Raw genomic sequence first — 21,355 nt, 5'->3', positions numbered from 1 at the left:
CTGCCCTCCACCCACCAGATGCCAGGAGCAAACTCTTCCGCAGCTGTGACAACCAAAAATGGCTCAAACTTTGCCAAAGGTGCCCTAGCGGCAACACTGCCTGCGGTTGAGAACCACTAGCAGGCCTGGAGGGGTGTGCCCCAGACTCATCATTTGGGGAGGATTTTCTTTCTAAGCCATCTGTTTCTATAAGATTTTAAATTTTACACAAGCATTCACTACTTTTGCAATAAGGAAAGTTATAGATAAATATATATGATTGATAAGCAACTCTGTCGTGTAGGAAAATTCTAAAGGGTATTAAAAACAGTGGCTACACTTGGGGGACTTTTTAATACCCTTTATACACTCTTGGAAGGCGTGAAGTTTCAACAATATTTGTTGTATTTCCGTGTTGCTCTAGGTATTTATTTTAAAGATCAAGAAGCAAAGATCTTTGGGCAGGAGAGAGGAGAAACCGGGGGCTGATCCAAGGCTTCCCAAGCCCTCGAGTGAGAAAACAGATCCCCTGACAACAAGCGCTCCTGGGCCTGCGTGCCCCGGGCGGGCGGCCAAGCCGGGGCTGGGGGCCCCTCCCAACGCCCTGACTCTCCCGCTGCCAGCGCGCCCCTGAGCGAGGCGCTGGCAGCCAGACTAAGTGTCACATTTCCGTGGCCTCTTCCCTCTCCCACGTTCCCACAATAACGGCCTGGAGGCCGGAGGGGTGAGACCCTTCTTCTCGGGACGGGCATCTGAAGAGCCTGTGCTCGCCCCACTGGGTGCCCGGCACATGCTGGGAGCGTTATCTCCACTCAGCCTGGTAACTGTGCCTCGAGGCAGGAATCCTCATTAACGCTGGGAGAAACTGAGGCTCAGGAGGTGAAGTGATTGCTTCGCACCAGCTGGCGAGTGGCAGAGCGGAGATTCAAGCGTGGTAGTTAGAGACAGCGGGCTCCCCGAAAAGTCAGGGGTTCACAGCCCGACCCCACCACTTACCACCTTAACCTTGGGCGAACCTTCATTTCACGATCTCTGCTGGTATCATCCTACTGTTTAATTCCCACGACACCCCTTTGCAGGCGGGATGGGGTGGGGAGGCACTGAGTCGGTTTCCACGCTGCCCCCCGGAGCACTCCGTGTTCTTTCCCACCTCCAGACCTTTGCACATGCTGTGCTCCTGCCAAGAATGCTCTCACTCCCCTGCTCAGCCCACCCCAATTCAGATCCATCCCTCAAGAGTGGGCTCAAGCCAGCACCTCCTCTAGGACGCCGTCCTGGGCCTCTTCTCCAGCACCTCACTCTGCAACATACCATTTCCCAGCCGCGGATCACCGCGTCCCATCTCCCCACAGAGGTCAAAAGTTTCCCGAGGGTGGGCTCCATGCCTCGGATCTCTTCCCCACCTTCATGGTTCCTCATTCACCACTGAGTGGCCTACTGGAAAGCTTGGATATCAGGCCAGGCCTGGGTTCAAACGACAGCTTTGCCACTTGGTGCTGTGTGACCTGGGATAAGTTACTTAACCTCTCTGAGCCTCGGTTTGTCCATCTGTACAAGTTGATTGACGTTGTGGGCACCCTGCCCAACAGTCAAGTACGCGCCAATGGCAACAGTGTCCTGCTGTGTGAGGGTTTTTGATCCCGACCACTGAGCATGGTGCCAGCCAGCTTAGAGAAGTCTAAATGTTAATAGTTCTGGAAACGGCCTCAGGCTAGGACAGAAGGAAACTGGAAAATAAATACTCCAGGTTCCCTGCGCCTCGGACAGGACAACTCAGAGGCGATGAATGCTGCTGCCCAGAGGTCTCCAGGGAGAATGAGCCTTCATCACCCACCTCCCCTTCCCTGCCTCACTTCCCCACTCCCCTACCAGTTCTTATGGGGATCACTTCCTACAACAACTCCCTGCAAGGGTCTGCTCCTGTGGAAACCCAAACCCTGACAACCCCTCTCCTGTGGGGCTGTCACGAGGCTCACAGGAGATCACTCATTCAGTCAACAAACATTTCTTGAAGCTTCACAAAAGGTCTAGCATGGTGCTAGATATCGAGGATGCAATAATGAACTGGATACGACATACTGGAATACAGCAGGTGCTCAATAATGTTACCCATCATTAGCATCATTCTAGGCCAGAGGTTTCAAAGTGGTGGCGCACGGGCTGTATAGAGCCAGACGACACGTTTTGTTTGGACTAAACAGCATTTTTTAACAAGTTGTTCTCATCTCGTAACAGGGAGATGATACATAAAAATCTGGATTTTTCAGATTCTCTTGATAAATCAGATCTGCCGTCTCAGGACCACCATTCTCACTTGTCAAGAACCAGCCAGAACCGAGCAGCAGTTGACCCTGTAGATCAGGCATGAGCTCTCCACTTGCCACAATCCCCACCACTCCCTAGAGTCTCACACCCTGACTCTACTTATTTACATACCCACCTGCCCAGGTAGGTTCTGAGTTTGAGACCCCTGGCCTACATGTTTAACCAACGTTTGACAAAACTGAAACAGCCCATACTCACCTTTTGACTGTCTCGAGTCCCCGACTCCCGTCGATGGGGCCCCATTTTGGTCTCTGTGGCCTTGGAACTCTCCCCGGGGAGGCTGGACCTCCCTTTGGGCTGCTCTCGCCTCCTCTCTCTGGCTTCCTGCATGATGGACAGGCCCTCTCGGATTTTGACAGGGGGGCCGTTGTCCGAATAGGCCCTCTTGACATCCAGTGGTGACCTTCCACAGTCTCGCGGGTGGTCTCCCCACTGGACCACACTGCCCTCCTCTCCCCTCGAGATGGATTTCCTCGGGGCCCCTTTCTTCTGGTCAGTGGGGGAGGATCTGGACACCATGCTGGCTCCACCGCCCGGATCCTCCCAGGCGGTGGGCTTCGACTCGGCCGGGGGAGTCTGACACTTTGCACCGTGATGTCTACCCGCAAGGGCCTTTATTTCATCCTCGGCAATTCCTGAGACTTTCTTCCTGGGACCCCCAGGGCCAGAAGAGGCCTCCGTATATTTTTCAGAAGGAGCCGACTGCGGCAGAGCCCACAGAGGAGGGCTGAACTTGGTGTTTGTGGCTGCCCCCGGGGTCTCTGCCGGCGGCCTGCCCGAGCCGGGAGTGGAAATGCGGTTTGTTTCAGCAAAGCTGGCTTGTTTGTGGAGACCCTCCTTCGGGCTCCTCCTTCTCGGTTCCACCACGCCTTGCTGGCCTGGCCTCTCCTGAGAGGAGCCGGTGGGCTCTGCGGGCGGACCCCCCATCTCCTCCTGAGCCTCCTGCTTCCTGTACTCCGCCATCAGGGCGTCAATGTCGAGAACGCTCGACCTGTAGCCATCTTTGCTTTTACCCGGGAACGTCTCGCTGAGCACCTCTGTCTTCCTTCTGACGAGGAGATCCCCAGCTCTTGGATGACTTTTGAAAGTCGGGGTCGTTTTGGGAGCACTGCTGGCGGATGTCTTGTTCTCGCCGTCCCTCCAATAGTTCTGAGAACCAGCGCCGTTTTCTGGCCCCCGATAAGTCCATAACGCATCAGCATCGATGACTCTTTCACTAGAAGAATCCAGAACACTGTCCCCGAGAAATGACGGGCGGTGTGTTGGCTTCACGGGTTTTGAAAAGCTTGCACTGTCACGCTCTCTGCCCTTAGCCCAGTTTTTACCACCCACTGTCTCCAGCGGCTCTTCGTGGTTAAGAGAACCCACAGTCGACATTAAAGGATGAGGTGATGGAGGCGGAGTTATTTTTCTAGAATGTTCCATCAAATTTTCGGGCCCTGGTTTAACAACACTCTTTGCTTTTTGAGTATCAGGAATCTGATACGTCACCGCAAAAAATGTCGCCTTGGGTTCCACAGACGACCCTTGCTTCACGGCCAGAAGAGTCCGGTCCTGTGAAAGACCTGGGTTCACCTCCTGGGTCTCCACCCGACTGTGGGCGAGTTGAGGTTTTCTTAAGGCACCGGCGGTGGGGCTCAAATAGTCTGTGCGTCTCTGCTCCACCTTCGAAGAGTGTTCTGGGGGGAGGAAGTTGAAGTCATCAAACTTCACGTCGTGGGGTAAAGTCCGCCGCCTCCACCTCTCAAATCTCTGGTCCGTGGGACTCGCCTTCCGCATCTTGGCCTCAGGCTCTGGCGCCTGGGCTGGTGGCCTCGGTTTGCCCTCGCCGGCGGCCACGAGGGGCCCTTTCTGCACGTCTGGATGTGGCCGTGCGCGGGAGTCAGGGGGCTCGTCCTTCATCCTGGAAGGAGGATCCAGAGGGAACCCCCGGGGGGGACCCCTCTCTCCTGCTGAAACGCAGCCTCCCGGCTTGTTTCCAGCCCCTTCGGGCCCCTGGTGCTGGGCCTCCCGGACGGCAGCCTGGACGGCCCTCCCAGAGGTGGCCTCAGGGCCGCAGGGCCCGGCCGAGTGCTGGCTGGCGACCTCGGGGCTCACTGCCGAGCCTTTCTCGTCAGTGACCACCAGAGTGGCTTTATGCCAGTTCACGGTCACCCCACCTGTCCACTTGGGCGACAGGGAATTGCCCCCAAACGTGTCCTTTGGTTCTCGGAAGTCAGGCTTGGGCCCACTGACCTCCTGCGTCCCTCGAGCTTCCCAAATCAAACTGGCCCTGTGGACGGACCCCGCCTGACCGTCCAGCCTGCACTCTGGGTCGGCAGGGGTGACCTCGTGGGACAGCTGCCCCCCCTTCAGTGAGAGCCGGGACCTGCTACTTCGGAGCGTCACGGCTTTCTCCTCGGGCGCCGTGGAGACGGCCTCACTGTGCGCGCGCTCCCCCACTGCGTGCACGATGTCATACTTGGGCTCAACCCTCTGGGCTGTGGGAGGGTTTTCCGAGCGCTGGAGGAAGGGGGTCTCATAGCGTTTTGCACCCAAAGGGTATTTCTCCGGGAGGCCCGTGTGGTGCTGTGTGGGCTCCCCATTGGAGAGGGCGGCCTGTCCCAATTTCTCTGTGGCAGGATTCTCAGACCACCTGGAGTTCTCCTTCCTAAGGTTTGTCTTTTCCGGTAGGTCCTTCCCCAGCCACAAGCTCCTCTCGGACTTGGGTCTGAGCTCCGAGACCTGGGCCTCGGGCACATCACCAGAGGGCTTGGCCGAGGGGTAGCGTCCTGACTGGTCAGCCACAGTGTGTCTCTCCACATGATGCTCAAACACCGTGGCCCACACGGTCTGGAAGCTTCCGTCATCCTCTGGAGTGCTGTCAGAAGACCCACGAGCCCTCAGCGAGCTTTCTCCTCGAGAGCTGTCGGGAACTTGGTGAGAGCTGTCCTTCCGCTCCGTCTGCCTGGACTTCTCCCGGGGCGTCCCAGGCTTCCAGGGGCTTCTCGGCACAGATGCTCCGTCCAAATCCGGCCCTTCCTTTTGCTGAAAAAAAAAAGAGACAATCCAACTTAAGTTAAAGGATTCGAAAGAGAAAGGAAGAGGCGAGGTGACTGAAATGGCTGCTTTTACAATCACAACAGTGAGATACCATAAAAACGTAAAGACTGAACACACCCAGCGTGGGTGAGGATGTGAGGAAACAGACACTCTCGGATACTGTTGGAGGGAACAGAAATGGGTCTGACTTCTGGGCAATTCAGTATACCTGTCATGATTTTAAAATACTCATTTCCTTTAATCCGGCCAATTTCCTCCCAGGACTCTTTCTTTGCCCATGTGCACAAGTTTACGTGAACAAGAAAATTCAGGCGGCCCAGCTTGTGAGGGCAAATGAACCCAGAAAGACCCTACACGCCCATCCAAAGGGCACTGGATATATGCGTTCTGATATCTCCCAACAACGGAATGTCACCCAGGCACCTGGATCCCCAGAAGGCGCTGGGTCCTGGTGTCGTAACAGCTAAGAACACACAAAATGTTGTTGTGTTGGTGGGAGAAAAGCAGACTGCAGAACAGTCTATTTACAATATAATGCCGTTTTAAAAAAACCACACGTGTGTGTGTGTGTGTGTACATGTAGGTAAACAGTGGAGAAAAGCTATAAATCAGACTGTGAGTACGAGAAGTGGGGAGTGACGGTGGGAGGAAGGAATGAGGAGGACAACACCGTCTTTTAATCGTGAAGACTTCAGCTCTGTTCCACGTTTATAATATGCATGTATTACTCCATAATTTTTCAAAAATCTTTTTTTCTGTTAGAAATAAGTCTACTTCAACAAGTTAAACATAGAATCAACCATAGGACCCACCAACTCCACTACTGGGTATATACCCAAAAGAATTGAAAACAGGTGTTCAAACAAAAGCTTGTACACCAGTGTTCACAGCAGCACTATTCACAAGAGCCAAAAGGTGGAAACAACCCAAAACTCCATCAGCTGAGGAACGGATAAACAAAATGCGGTCTACAAATACAATGGAATAGTATTCAGCCATAAAAAAGGATGAAGTGCTGATCCATGATACAACATGGATGAACCTTGAAAATGTTATGCTGAGTAAAGAAGCCACACACAAAAGCCTACATGTTTTATGATTCCATTTATACGGAATATCCAGGATAGGCAAGTCTATGGAGACAGAAAGTAGATCACGGTTGCCAGGGGCCAGAGGTGGGGAATGGGAAGTGACTGGGTAAGGGGTTTCCACGGGGGTGATGAAAAATTGTGGAGCTAGACAGCAGTGATGGTGGCACAACACTGAAAATATACTTAATGTCACTGAATTGTTCACTTTAAAATAGTCATAATGCTGGCAGGGCTACAGTTTGCTAATCTCTACTCAGGATGATGGAATGCCATTAAACAATTTAACCAGTATATAGATTTTAAAATTTTGTTTATATTTTATTACATAAACTTTGCATAAATAATGTATGAATCCATTCTCACTGTAAAGGAATCTAAACAATACAGAGAAAGCTCAAGTCCTTTAGTTCCGTCATTCAGATATTCAAACACCAGTCCCCTTCCCGGATGACAAGTGTTATCAACGGGGAGTGTATTCTGGAAGAACTTTCCAGAACTTTCTCCTTGCGTTATCGTGTGTGTGTATTTTTATGTGCGTGTGTATACACAGTTTGTTTTTTAAATTTAAAAAACATATTTATTGTTCTTAAAAAAATAGTTAAAATGGTATATTTTACGTTGTGTGTATTTTACCACAATAAAAAAAAAAGTTACTAAATGAAAACTCTATTTATAGAGATGAAATCTCATTATATTTAAAGCAAGGATTTCCTTATCAATTTTACAGTTTTTGGAAGTTTTCAAACGTATACAAAATTACAGATAAAATAACAAATTTGCCTTAACCCACGCCCTCGACTCAATGACAATCCACATTTGGCTGTACATGCTCTGCACAGCTCTTTCTGCTGCTGCCACAGTATTTTAACGTGAATAAGGGGGGTTTTCCTTCAATTGGAGCCTCTCCCAACCATTGTCAAAGAAATGATTCAGAAGATCTTAGGACAAAAAGCCAGGTAAACCGCTGACCCCACCAGTGGTTCAGAGCCAGCTCACCTCTGTCGGCGATTCACAATGGGATGCGCACAAGTAGGTTTGGAACCAAGCTCTGGTGTTTAAAACTCTCCGTAAGTTTCTTAAAAAGTGAAACCCACACCTACCATTGGATCCAGCCATTCCACTCCTAGGTATTTACCCAAGAGAAAAGAAAACGGATGCTCCTATAAAGCCTTGCCCACGGACGTTTACAGCACCTTTACTCGCTACGGACCCAAAACTGGCAACAACCCAAATGTCCATCAAAGGGTGAGTGGACAGACAAACCATGCTCTCCCCATACAACAGAATAATACTTGGCAATAAAAAGGAACGAATTACTGATACACGCTACGACATGATGAATCTCAAAATAATTAGTCTGAGTGAAAGAAGCCAGACCCCCCAAAAAAAAAAAAAAAAGAGCACTAGTTCCATTTATATAAAAATCTAGAAAATGCCAACTGATCTACAGTAACAGAAAGCAGATCAGCGGTTGCTTGGGGGAGGAGGGGGTGGGAGGGATTACAAAGAAGAAACTGTGCGTGCTGGAGATGGTCACTATCTTGATGGTGATGACAGCGTCACAGGTGTGCACGTGTCAAAATTCATCAACTTGCACACTTCAAACATGTGCAGTTTACCATATGTCAACCATACTTCAATAAAGCTCTTTTTAAAAAAATTAGAACTCTGCAGAAAGCATCAACCACAAATCAGTTATACCTAGCCGTTATTTTATGAGCTTTTTTTTAATAAACAGACTAAATAAAAACACTTTTTAAGCAATTTAATTGCTGGTAATTGACCTCCTTCTGCTAGGTGGCAAGTCAGGGTGGGGAAGGGAGCAGGGACCATAATGAGAGAAATTGAGGGGGTTTCTATTAACATTTTTGTCACCTTTATTAGTTTCTTAACAAAGCAGGCATTCCTCCATAGGAAAGCCACGTTTCCCCTCCTATTTGCACAGAAAAAAATAAATACCTGACGATTCCATTCGTAAACCGCATTTAACACCGAGGAACAGGGACTCACAACCCATCATGGCAGAAGGGACTTTAAAAGTGCCCACATTAAAGGAAAAAATGTCTTATTGTTCATGAGAGGTTCCTGATTCTTTCCTGGGTCTTGAAGATGAGGAAAGCTCTTTTTGCACTAAGAATAACCACCCACCCGAAACAAAGACGGGCAGACACAGCGGCTGCTTACCTTTTCTCTGGGTTCCTTAGAGAGCTCGCCACTCAGCTCCGAACACTTCTCGTTGCCTGAAGCTGGACTTGAAAACCTGGTACAGAGATCCAAGTTATTTGTATGGGGAGTCACAGAATTTGGGACTCTCTCCAGCCCACACCCAGTAACTCACTCAGGAACCCAGGAGTGAAGGCAACTTTGACATCATGAAAACAACGCTGCCTGATTTGCTTTGAGAAAAGGTATCTCCTTTCAGGTCACCAAACCAAGTGGGGCCCGGTGGGGACAGCCTACCTTAAACACAGCATCATCGGGGCTGCAGGAGCCCCAGGCTTGGGTGAAGAGACCTGGGTGCTCGTCCCAGCTCTACTGCCTCCCCACTGCGAGAGCTTGGGTTGGGCTTGTGACCTCACCTGAGCCTCTGTCTCTTCATCTATACAACGAGGATAATTAACACTTCCCCATCGTCTTTTGTAGGGCGGATAAGAGGCTACCCATGGCCCTAATAGCTACACGAGGGCGTTTAGGGAACAGTGAAGAGGCCCCAGAAGGGATAATTAATGGTTGTTGTTAGCAACCCCGGGCACAAGAGCAGCCCCACCACATACCAGGGGACTCGGGGGCAGGGGGCCGTCACGGAATGTGTGGGGGCACGCGCCTGTCTCTGCCTCTCTGGGTGACCTTGGCCAAGTCATCTTCCCTCTCTGGGCCTGTTTCCCCACTTGTAAAGGGGAAGAGGGAGAAAGGGGAGCTCTGGGGCTAGAACGTTCCCGTCTCTGAAGAGTTCTCTGGAGGCGATGCCTAAAGATTAGTTCAGGGCTGGGGCTGCAGAGCAAAGGGAGGGGAGGGAAATCGAACCACTTAAACTTGACACAGCAGTCCAGGGTCTGCCTCCCGGGAGGCATGAGGCTGCGCATGAGTTGTTTCTAAACCCGGAGCCTCCGTTTCCCCATCCGTCAGATGGGAATCATTTGAGGCATTGGGAGGACGCAGCGAGAGGAGGTGTGTGAGGTTCCTGATGGGGGCACCTCATTCTCTGTTACCTGAGCTCAGGGGTTCACAGGCCTGGTGGCACAGGAGAATCACTCGGGAAGCTTTTAAAAACTGCCAAAAGAGGAGCTCTCCCCAGACCGAGTGAATCAGAATCTCTCCCGGGGGGGGGGGGGGGGGGGGCAGGCATCAGTACTTTTCCAGGTGATTCTAAATGCTGAGACCACTGGTCTAACTCTGGCCACCTGGCTGCCCTGGTTCCCAGGGCCGGGAGGGCAGTCTGCCCAGAGGCCCCGCCCCCTGGAAGCTCCATCCCGGACAAAGTATGTCAGTGATGCACGTCATTAATGAGCTGGTGGACACACCCAGTGGCATCTCCCTCTTGTAGCTGAGAAGCCACTTGTTGGAAAACAAACGAGCAAGAGATGTCGGGGCCCGACAAGCTTGGAAAATCACATCAACTAACAGGAGTGATAACATCATTTGGAGCTGCAGAGGACTGAGGGCTTCCCGCGGGCAGTGATTCCAGCATTCTCTCTCTGCGTCTTTGCCTTAATCCCTTAAGGAAGGCCTTAGCGTCATTTCCGTTTTGGAGACGAAGGAACCGAGGCTCAAGACGGGAAGCGACCTGCCCCAGTTACCTTGACGCATCTGATTTTATTTTGCGGGCCACTCAGGGAGGTTTAGGCCGTGGATGAAGTATCCTCAGACTTTCGGAAAGGAAAGCTTAGCTATGGAGATAGGCTGAGCTGGAGTGACACGGGGCTCCTGACTTCCTCACGGTACGTCACCTTTCCCGTCTGCATCTGTGAAATGGGCACGATACCTCCCCGAGGGACAAGGAAATGGAGCTCGCGGCCCTGCTGCTGGCACACACTGTACCCGGAGGGGAGCTGTCTTACCTCCCCACCCCTCAGCTCCCTCATCTGAGAAATGGAAGCTAAGGCCACTTTGTCTCAGGGCTGTGGGTAAGCCCAGAGAGCGGGTGTAAGGCGCCCAGCACGGAGCCTGGCCCCCCGCAGTTTCCTTTCGTGCGGGGTCTCCAGTGGGAGGTTTGGGGGGGGCTCGGGGGCTGAGTGAGGCCCGTGGGATATTCCCACTTACAGTTTGGTCAGATCCGCGGACAGCGGCCGGGCCTGGAACACCCTCTTCCTGATCTCCGGCTTTGCCTCGGTGCTCTCGGCGGCCCAGCCCTTGATCCGCTCCTGGACGCTCACCCCCGCTGTCTCCAGCTCTGGTGTGACCGAGGGGGACTCAGGAGTGGCCAGCGGAGGTTCGGACCCCGCTGCCGAGGCCAAGGCGTTCTCCTCCCCAAAGAGGCTGATGCACTTCGTGAGGCTGCCCCTGGATTTCCACTCTCCCCGCGCCAGGCCCTCCCCGTCAGCAAATTCTGGGCCTTTCCCCGGCCTGGGCGAAGGGGACTTGGGCGCCTTCTCCAACTCCCCGTCCGGCTTGGCTCTCTCCTCCCCGAGATTCTGGCCGTCTGTGGGGGTGACCCTGGCTGTGCCCCCGGGGGGCCTGAGGCCACCCATCTCCACCTGCTTAAAAAGTATCTTCTCCTTCCGTGCGTGGACCTTTGCATCCACCTCCAGGGAGTCCGACTCCGGGCCAAGAAGGAGAACCTGTGCTTTGCCCACACACTTCCCATCCACTCTGGGCTCAGAGTCGGACCGCTCCGGCCCCCGGCGCTGGGCGGGGGGCCCCGTGGTGGCCTCGTCGGCCACCTTCCTCAGCAAGGCCTCTCTGCTCTCGAACCGGGCCGTGAGGTCCACGGACAGAGGCCGGGGCTTCCTCACCCACGGCTTCTCAGGAGGGGTCGGGGGCGCCTTCCCCACCGCAGCCGCTCCCCCCGAGCTCGGCTTCTGAGGCTGAAGGGATTCGATGAAAATGGCCGACACGGGCCTTCTCCGCAGGCGAGGCCTGGGCTCCGGGCCTGGGCCCCCCACGTCCCCCACACCGCTGGCCTTGGAAAGTGCCTCGTGCGGGCCCGACCCCTCTTGGGTGGCAGCTGGCCTTGTGTCCTGGCACAGGGAGACTGGCCGGAGAAGGGTCCCCACAGGCTTCCGGGCAGGCAGGGCGGGCTTGGCGGCCACCTCCGGCCGGGGGCCCGCGGCGGCCTCCTGAGACACGCCTGTGTCGGCCTCCTGAGCCCCCTCGCTCACCCCGCGGCCCAGAGTGGGCCCGGCTTTGGTGGTTTCAAAGAGAATCATGGTGCTGGGGCTGGGCCGCAGAAACGTGGCCTTGTTGAACAGAGACGAGCTTCTCCTCAGGCCCTCCCCGCGGGCCGCCTCCTGCCCCACCAGGCTGGGCATCCTCTCGCCCGGGGCCTTTGCCACCACGTCCTGGGAGAGCCCAGAGGAAGGAGACGGCCTGCTCAGGCTGGGCCGCGAGGGTGGGCCGGGGGGCTGCACGTCCGGGGCCTCCTCCTTGGAGAAGGGTTTGGGGGCGAGTCTCGGCAGGGGGAGCAAGCGGGCCGGGCTACGGAGGGGGCTCTTTCCTTCCAGGAGCAGCGCCGAGGGAGCCGCAGGGGTGTCACCAGCCTGGCGGAAGTAGGTCCGCTTCAGGGTCTCCTCCTTGGCGATCTCCCCGAGGCCTGGTACTGCTGTCAAGGAAGTTATGGAGCTGACCTCGACGCGCGTCACCATGGTTACGGCTGTGGATCCATGGGGATGAAGAGCATCAGAAATGGAGACGCAACCACTGGAAAAAAAATTAAATTTAAAATTAAGTCAGTGTCGGGGTCAAAAAAGAGAGGTTCGGGCGAACAGGGCCGAGAGACTGGAGCCCCAGGTCTGGACAACAGCTCTCCACTGACCTCAGCAGATAAGCCCGGGCCAGTCTGTCCACCTCTCAGCTCTGGGCAAAGGGAGTAGACTAACTGGCCGTCTCTGAAGTTCCTTCCAGATCAAAGGGTAGGGAAAGGCAACAACGTCCACTAGGACTTTCCTAACTCAGCGAATCTCAAGGCCAGCTCTTAGGGTCAAAAGTGATTCTCTCTTCTATACAGATAAGGAAACCAGCTCAGAGAAGCCAAGTAACAGGCCTGAAGTCACTCAGAGAGTAAGAGGCAAGGTCGGGATTCGAACCCAGGTCCCACCACACACGCCCAGCACAAGCCCCAGTAAGAGGCCTCGCGTTCTCTCACTCCTGTTACCCTGAGGCCTTTTCCTATTTCAGAGCCTGCCCACATCAGGCATCCCAGCGGATCCTTGTCACATCCCTGTGGTGGGTGCCAAGCACAGAGAGGGTAAGCGACCAGCCCCAGCTCACACAGCAACCCAAAACTGGAGTCCCAGAGGTCACAAAGTTGGTTATTGGCCTCGGAACCCAAGCCTCAACCCCCAAGTCCACCAGACCGTCCCTTATCTTTCCCCTCCCCTGCCATTCTGATGCCTTGAACAAAAAAGCCATCTTCATTTTTCACTCCCCCTGCTGTTATTGTTTGCCTTTGGGTTCTTTTCTCTTGAACGCCTATTTTATGCTGGCTGCCTTCAGAGTCTCAATAAGAAAAGCAACAGCTAATGGTGAGGGCTTACCATGAGGCCTCAAGATAAGCCAAGTGCTTCCGATGTTTTATAAATAACATCCTCCTTACAACCCTATGACGTGGGAACGATGGTTATCAGACCCCACTTTGCAGCAGCTCAGGCGTAAGCCCCTTTGTTCCTCAGCTATGAGCTCTGCTCTCTCAAGGCGGGAGGCTCCTCTCTCATTAATTCTCCAACAACCCCGAGGGGCAGGGATTATCATTATCTCCATTATGGAGATGAAGGGAAAGGGCCCAGAGAGGTCGCCCGACTTGCCCACCATCACGCAACTGAAATAACCTCAAGTCCTCGCCCTTTGCAACTCTGCCTTTTTCAAAATTACGTTTTATTCTTTTCTGGTCCTAAAAAGTGCCAGACAAGTCGCTGTTCTTGATTCCTCCCCGGTCCTGCCCGCACCTTCACACCAGCATCCTCTTTCCCTGCCAAACTGCCCCCAGCCTGCCCCCATCTAGACGGACTAAAAGTGGGAGGTATTCTGGTTCAACGCAAGCCTCCCGCTCCCCTTCCCGGGGCCCCGCACTGCTGCCCCCGGCTCTGACTCACTCAGCAGCCTGCAGGGAAGAAAGGCAGACAGATTTTGATATTTTCTCTTCCTTACATGCTCGATGGTGCTAACAGATTCCTTCTTCCCAAAGCGGAGAACACTGTCTAGACACAGTTAGAGGCAGGATGGAGGGACAGATACGGAGAACTGGAGAACAGACAGATTCCGTCCGCAATGACCCCGGGCAGAGTTCTCAGGCACCCCAGGTCCTGCCCCAAATCAGGACTGCTGACCTTCAGAGCCAGCCCCCGTGACCTCTTGAAACCCTGCCCTGGGACACATACACAGCCTGGACATGAGACACAGGACAATAACAGCATCCAAAGGACAGAGAGAAAATTCCCTGGCAGAACCCGCAGGTGCCCTGCACCCCCGAACGCTCCAGCCCCACTCACCCGAGCTGGCAGGCCCTGGCTGGGGACGTGTGACTGCCGGAGCAAGCCGACGGTGTCACCTGTCCGCGCGAGCTGGCTGTCCGCGCACTCCCGTGGCAGAGGCGGGCGGGGGAGGGGAGGCTCGTCCCAGCAGGCTGGGTTTCGGCAGGTCTGGGGAGACACAGGGCGACAGCCTCGGCTCCGGAGTTCCGGCAATATGTGCACAGACGGCGCAAAAGCTTTCGAGCTCCAACTGCATCCGCTGGCGTCTCCTTCAGCCTGTAAAACTCACGCTCCTTTCAGCTTTTTGATATCGTAGCCTGATACATACACGTGCGCAGAGAAAGAGTGCTGAGTGCACAGTAGCTGCTCAATAAAACGGGAGAGGAGCCCGGCCCTCTGATACACATTTATTGAGCACCTACTGTGTGCACAAAGATGGACAAGAACTATCCCCCTGCATTCAGGGAACCCACAGGCTGAGAAACACACACACACAAGCAATTAGAGCGCTGGGCAATAAACACCGTGGTTTATAAAGGGGGACGTGGAAGTACAGGAATAGGAGGATTAACTGCCCAGAATTGGGAGTGGTGGTCCCGGAAGACTCCTCGGCTCAGAGAAGGTGACTTCTGAGCGCTCACAGTGCTGGCTGATTTGGGAGCTGGTTCTCCTGCTCAGCAGGATTTGGACACTGCATCTCTTGGAGGTCCTCAAACGCTTCCTCAGGGCCTTTGCATATGCTGTGCCTGCTCTCTGGGATACCCCTCTCACTCACACACAGACACAGGCCCACCCCCGCCTAAGATCACGGCTCAGACAGCTCTGCCCCCCTCTAACCTAGCACCCTCCCTCTCACATGTCCACGGAGCCCCAAAGATACTCGGCAGGACTCATCATAGCTCCACAGTGACATTTAATAGTGCACGATCCTTTACGTCACATCAGCCTTTCCCATTCAGTGGCAAGCCCCCAGAGGCACCCTGAATCCCCAGTAGCTAGCACAGCGGCCTGGCATATAATAGCACCGAATACATAATTATGGAATCAATAAATAAACGAATGAAGAAATATTCTCCTGGCCCCACTCTCCACTCTTCTAAGATTCTGAATAAGTCCGGGCGCCGTGAGTGTCACGACACTAAGTCTAGGACATAAGGTGAGTGGCTCTGGCTCTGGCCAGCTTTGGAGTAGCCATGGGTCATGTGCTACAGGACGACAGAACCAAAGAGCGTGAAGAGCTCGGCTGGAAGCTCAACCCGCCTACCCCGCCAAGAGGACCACAGACAGGAGCGGCTCCACAGTCAGATGCGCGCTGTGACCACACTAACCCCCACTGCCACACCAGCCCCCCTGCCCAAACGTGGAATGAACCCTTCTCTATGGCTTTTCCTAGGCAGAGTCACCAAGAGCACTGCGGCTGGATTAGGATCAGTGCTAGTGTCAAACGTCGCCCCACTTGGGGATCCCTGAACCCGCCTCAGGGGCCACGTCGCAAGGAAGGACAAAGGGCAAGACAAGAGAAGGAAGACTTCCTTGTCCACACCCTCCTAGCAGAACAGCATCTCTGTGATCTGCAATCTCCTTTAAATCTCAGGCTTCCTCTCCCATTTCCCTTTAAAATGCCTGGCAAATAGCTGATATGTAAATATGGCTGCATGGAAATGAATCAACGAATCAATTCATAAATCAATGAACAGCAGAATAAAAATAAGTTTTTAAACCACTGCAGTGGACAGCTAAATAACATTTCTAAGTCTTTCCCAAACCTAGAAACCCGTGATTCTCAGGTTTCCATTTAACCTGTTGTAAAATACAAGGAAACCGACTGAAATATATGCTTTGAAACCCTACTTTAAATGCATCACATATGTTATGGCTAATTTAAGAGATGTTAGTCTCTTCCAAAACATTTCAGAAGCCCACTCACACAGGGGCCAGCTGCTATTTATTCCCAGGGTGGCCTCGCTCGCTCTTTTTAAATCTATTAGCACTGTGGCCAAAGCCAGTAAACGAAATCTCCCTGAAGAAAGAAGGGGAACAGAGTGTGAGCCACCTCTGGTTTCTTCTATGTTAATTATCATGGAAGGCGGCCCAGGGGACAGACGGGGAGCCAGGCTGATCCATGGCGTCAGGAGGCTACAGTGGACCAGGAGACCGAGGATGTCCATCTGACCTCAGCTATGTCTCTGCTGTTGATCCACAAGCTTGATCTCCCTGAATCGATTTGCAAGGTTTGAAATTCCCATTTCCTACAATTTCATGCAGAGAAAACCATCCTCCGGGGAAGAGAGTCACCAAGACCAACAGTCCCTGAAATCAGGCAGGAGTCATTCAAGAGCATTCATTCGTCCATCCTTCTGACCTTCCTTCTGCAAGCCAGGCTCCGTGCTCGGGGCTGGGGGTGCAGCCGCGGAGCTCACGGTCCCCCGGGGGAATTGGAGAGAACCACCCAGTGAGAAGGCAAGAGAAGCACTTCCATTCAAAACCCGACAGTGTGGCAGCTTCACGCTCGCGTTGATTCATTCTAACAGCTGCTGCCGATCGTTCACAATGACACCCTTAAATCCGATCTGGACGCTCACCAGTCATTCACTCAGCCGTCTCTGGGTACCGCTTCCCGGGAACGCCACCATCTGGTGAGGGGTGTGAGCCAGTCCTGACACCTTCCCCAGTGTGTCTTCCGGAACGGGACCCAGGCTCCCAGATCTGCGAATCCATCCTGTGGGGGGCGCTGTGAGAAGGGCCCAGTGCACCCCCGTGTCCACCCAGAAGAGCAGGACTGCCGTCAACGCACACGGTTTGTCCACCCACAGGCCCCAGATGGAAAGGGGCCAGTGTCTCGCGTCACTGGAGTGTGTGCATCCTCTCCTCTCGGTCCCATGGCTGCGGCCCTAGCTCATTCATTCATTCATTCATTCCAATACACAATTATTGAGCACCCACTGTGTACCACGCTCTGGGCCATGTGACAGGTACATAGCAGTGAACAAAACATATAGACAGTCCTGTTCCCACAGAGCTGACAAGCAAAATGATGGGAACAGACAATAAACAACATAAATTAAGCAAGACAGATAGCATGTTAGATAAGTGACGATAAAGGACGGCGTGGCCAGGGAAAACTTCACTGAGAAGGGACATTTAAAATCCGCCTCCTCACTGACATTCCCGTCTCTGCTGGAGCCTCCCCCAATCTACTCTCCCAGCAGCGGCCAGAGTGAGTCTGCCATGTACAGGTGCCATCACGTCCCTCCTCTGCTCATGACGTCACTCCACGCGTGTGTCCCCACTGCCCTCTGGATGAAGATCAAATACTCCTCCCCCGAGGCCCTGCCGGTTCTGGATCTTCTTCATCTCTCCAGCTTCAGTCTAATGACTGGCACTGCCCCCATCTGTCTGTCTGTCTGTCTCTCACACGCACTCAGATACTTCAGCACAACAAACCCCAGATAGGTCACAAGACACGCTGTGTTCTTCCTTGCCTTCACGCCTCTGCACTGCCATGTCCTCACTGCCTGGCTCATATCCACTAATCCCTCAAGTCTCAGCTCCAACACCACCTCCTCCTCCAGGAAGCCTTCCCTGATGCCCCAGGGCAGGTTCAGGCATCTCCTCTGTGCTCTGGAATCTAACTCCCGCTGCTTCTCCCCAGCCCAGCGTTGATGGCACACCTGGTGGCTGCCTCTGTTTCCTGCTCTAGGCTGGGAGCTCCTGGCCAGGAGGGTCCTGGGTCTGGCTCACAGCTGTATCCCTGGGGTCTGACATCACACCAGACATAAAGTCAGTGTGCAAAATTACTTGAAAGGAGAGCATCCCTGAGAGAAGAAAATAATAATACCCACTGCAGGCGTGGGTGTGGGAAAACTGATATGCTCATCGGCTCCCAGGGGCAGTGTGAGTTACAAAAGCAATTTGGCAACATTCCCTTTCAGCTAATATTTTTTGAGACTCCATCAAGAGTCAGGTACCATACGTAGGGACTCTGTCACCTTCTGCCTTCTCTCATTTAACACTCTCAACAACCTTGTGCTTTTCAAATTATCACCACATTCTACAGATGCGGAAAACGCAGTTCCGAAAAGGAGCCACATCACGTGCTAGCGAGGGCGAGAGCTAGGGCTGAAATCTTCTGGCCACAAATCAAGGGTTTTTCCCCAATATACTTCACCCCAAAAACATTCATTTATTTTTGACTCCGTAATTTCACTTCTAAAAACGTATCCTAGGGAAAGAATCGAAAAGAAGAGAAAGCCATATACACAAAGATGTCCACTGCAGTGTTATCTATCCAAGTACAGCAATAACACACCCCGGATTTGGGGTGATAACCCTTACTTGAAAAAATCCAGGATTCATAAGCCATTTGAAACGTCACAAAAGCTGCAACACTGGCAGGCAGACCAGCCGTCCAGTTCCCAGCCTGCTCAGAACACCCCAAGGGGCACAAAAGTCCCCTCATACCTGAGTTTGTGACAGGAAAAGATGGTTGCTGTGGCTATAATAGCAAAAACCTACAAATAATCCACACTTTCCACAAAAGGTGGAAGCATCTCAGCCACACGGGAGGGGCTGTTCTGCATCCCTCAAAGGTGAGGTTGGAGGTCTCCGCAGTGAAGTGGAAAGCGCTTACGACAATCTGTTGCGGGGAGGATGGCAGTGGGGCATCCTTTGGTATTCCAGGCTGTGACAACAGCAAAGATTGTTTACACAAACGGTCAAGGTCTGGAAGAGAGAAAGGACTAAAGAAAAGAAAAGTGTTGGGGACCTGGGGTGGAATTGTTGGTAAATTTCAAAATCCCCTTTTATTTTAAAATTCCTTTTTATTTCCATTGATGTGGTTGGTGCCAACAGATTTCTTTTTAAGCCTCGGTCCCAGAAGTTTCCCTCTGAGCTGCGCTCTCCCCATCAATTCAAAACATGGAAGTTTCTCTTCTGTCCACTTCCAGAGCTTTCGAAAGGTAAGAATAAAAATAACTATTATTTATTAAGCAGATACCGTGTGCCAGGCATGGTGCTACGTGCTTGACAAGGATTTTTTCGTTTCGTCCCCCTAACAATCGACAGAAGCAAGGCCTGTCAGGAACCCCGTCTTATAGAGGAGGACACAGAAGCTGGAGCAGCGGAGTGACCAGCCCGTGGGTGGCTGGAGTCATGTCGACCCCATCCTCCCTCCCTGTTAGATTTCTTCCAAAGTCCACACCGGCTTAACCAGAATAACCGCTTTTTACGATGTTCAGATGTAAAGGATACCTCACGCCCATCAGGATGGCTACTAACAAAAAAAAACAGAACACAGCAAGTACTGGTGAGGATGTGGACAAACTGGAACCCTTGAGCACCGTTGGTGGGAATGTACAATGGGGCAGCACCCGTGGAAATCAGGATGGCAGATCCTCAAAAACCAGACACAGAATCACCATATGACCCAGCAAGCCCACTCCTAGATACACACCCCAAAGCACTGGAAGCAGGGACTCGAACAGACACCTGCACACCAATGTTCAAAGCAACATTATCCACAACAGCCAAGAGGTGGAAACAACCCAAACGTCTATCAATGGATGCATGGATAAACAAAATGTGATCTATCCACACAATGGAATATTATTCAGCCTTAAAAAGGAACGAAGGGGCCAGTCCGGTGGCATAGTGATAGTGGTTAAGTTTGCATGCTCCACTTCGGTGGCCTGGGGCTCATGGGTTTGGATCCCAGGCGCGGACCTACGCACCGCTCATCAGCCATGCTGCGGTGGCGTCCCACATACAAAAAGAGGAAGATGGGCACAGATGTTAGCTCAGGGCCAACCTTCCTCACAAAAAAAAAAAAAAAAAAAAAAAACAGAAGAAAGAAAAAATGAATGAAGTACCGATATGTGGTACAATTTAGATGAACCTTGAGAACATTACGCTAAGTGAAATAAGCCAGTCACAAAAGGGCCAATATTGTGTGATTCCACTTATATGAGGTCCCTAGAGTAGTCAAATTGATAGAGACAGAAAGTAGATGGTGGTGGCCAGGGGCTGGGGGAATGGGGAGCTAGTGTTTAATGGGGACAGTTTCAGTATGAGATGATGAAAACGTTCTGGACATGGATGTTGGTGATGGTTGGGTAACAATGCAAATGTACTTAATGCCACTGAACTATACACTTAAAAACAGTTAAGATGATAAATTTAAAGCTGTGTATATTTTACCACAATAAAAAAAAAAAGCAAGAAACTAAAAACAAATGTAAAGGAAATCTAATGCTTAAGATCTAATTACTATGTGACTCAGCTCATGGGACCCATGTCCTTCAGGCAAATCTCCATTAAAAGCCATCCTGGTCCACACTGGACTATGCCCACCTACTGGGAATGCAGTGGGAAGCAAAGAAGACCCTGTTCCTGATCACAACGGGTGACATAGTCTAGTGGAAGAGAGGGAAATTAAACACCATAAAATTCAGGGGGTGCCCTGATGGGGGCAGAAAGTGAGGCTATAAAAGCCCAAAAGAGAAGTAGTCAGGGAGGCCTTCTTGGAAGAGGTGACATCTCAACTGAGACTGGTAGGAGTCAGCCAAGCAGAAGAGATCTGTGCCAGCGGAGGAATCAGCATGTGCAACGGCCCAAAGGTATGGGAGAAACACAGTTACAGCGTGAGCCTGCTCATTTACCCTTCCTGGGGCAATGCGGGGCTATCTTGGTGAAAAGTCCAAAAGGCACAACTTTCTAAAAATTGTGCACTTTTGTTAACTTGAGTCAGAGTCACATTGGAGAGGACAAAACACTGTCCCGAAAGTCAGAACTAGGTTTTAAGTCAAAGGGACCATGCATCCTGGTGTACCTGGGACAGACCCCTTTTACCCTCAAAAGCACGATAAATTTGGACGATAAATTATTCTGTCTCCCTACTTTTCTTTAATTGTGGTAGAAATCACATAACATAGAATTCACCATTTCCACCATTTCAAAGCGTACAACGCAGGGGCATTTAGTAAATCCACAATATTGTGCAACCACCCCACCACTATCTAGTTCCAGAACACTGTCATCACCCCAAAGGAAAGCTGGTACCCGTTAGCTGTAGCTCCCCATTCCCCCCTCCCCCAGCCCCTAGCAACTACTAATCTGCTCTCTGTCTCTACGATCTGCCATTTCTGGATATTCCATAAAAACGACATCACACAATATGCCCCTCACCCTAGTTGTGGTCTCAGTTCCTCTAACTGGCAATGAGAGCTTGGGCAAGTCTCTCCCTCACTCTGGGCCTCAGTTTCCCCACTAATAAAACAAGAGGTTGACCAAGGGGTC

General features: G+C 52.3%; 1 protein-coding gene across 2 annotated transcripts in view; it reads right to left on the bottom strand.

Annotated features, from left to right (window-relative positions):
- KIAA1671 (KIAA1671 ortholog) overlaps positions 1 to 12,302 on the bottom strand; it is a 138,263-nt gene extending 125,961 nt beyond the window's left edge. For both annotated transcript variants that reach the window (XM_058531661.1, XM_058531662.1), the window contains exons 1-3: positions 10,698 to 12,302; positions 8,622 to 8,697; positions 2,503 to 5,331 (exon numbers count right to left, since the gene is read on the bottom strand). In XM_058531661.1, the coding sequence (XP_058387644.1) occupies positions 2,503 to 5,331; positions 8,622 to 8,697; positions 10,698 to 12,238 (4,446 nt within the window). In that variant the 5' untranslated portion in view covers positions 12,239 to 12,302. The remainder of the gene's footprint in view (positions 1 to 2,502; positions 5,332 to 8,621; positions 8,698 to 10,697) is intronic.
- Between the last annotated feature and the right edge of the window lie 9,053 nt (positions 12,303 to 21,355).

The sequence above is a fragment of the Diceros bicornis genome, chromosome 35 (assembly GCF_020826845.1).
Source record: "Diceros bicornis minor isolate mBicDic1 chromosome 35, mDicBic1.mat.cur, whole genome shotgun sequence".
Classification (NCBI taxonomy): domain Eukaryota; kingdom Metazoa; phylum Chordata; class Mammalia; order Perissodactyla; family Rhinocerotidae; genus Diceros; species Diceros bicornis.
The sequence above is the reverse complement of the archived record's forward strand: the minus strand, read 5'-3'. Positions and strand labels throughout refer to the sequence as shown.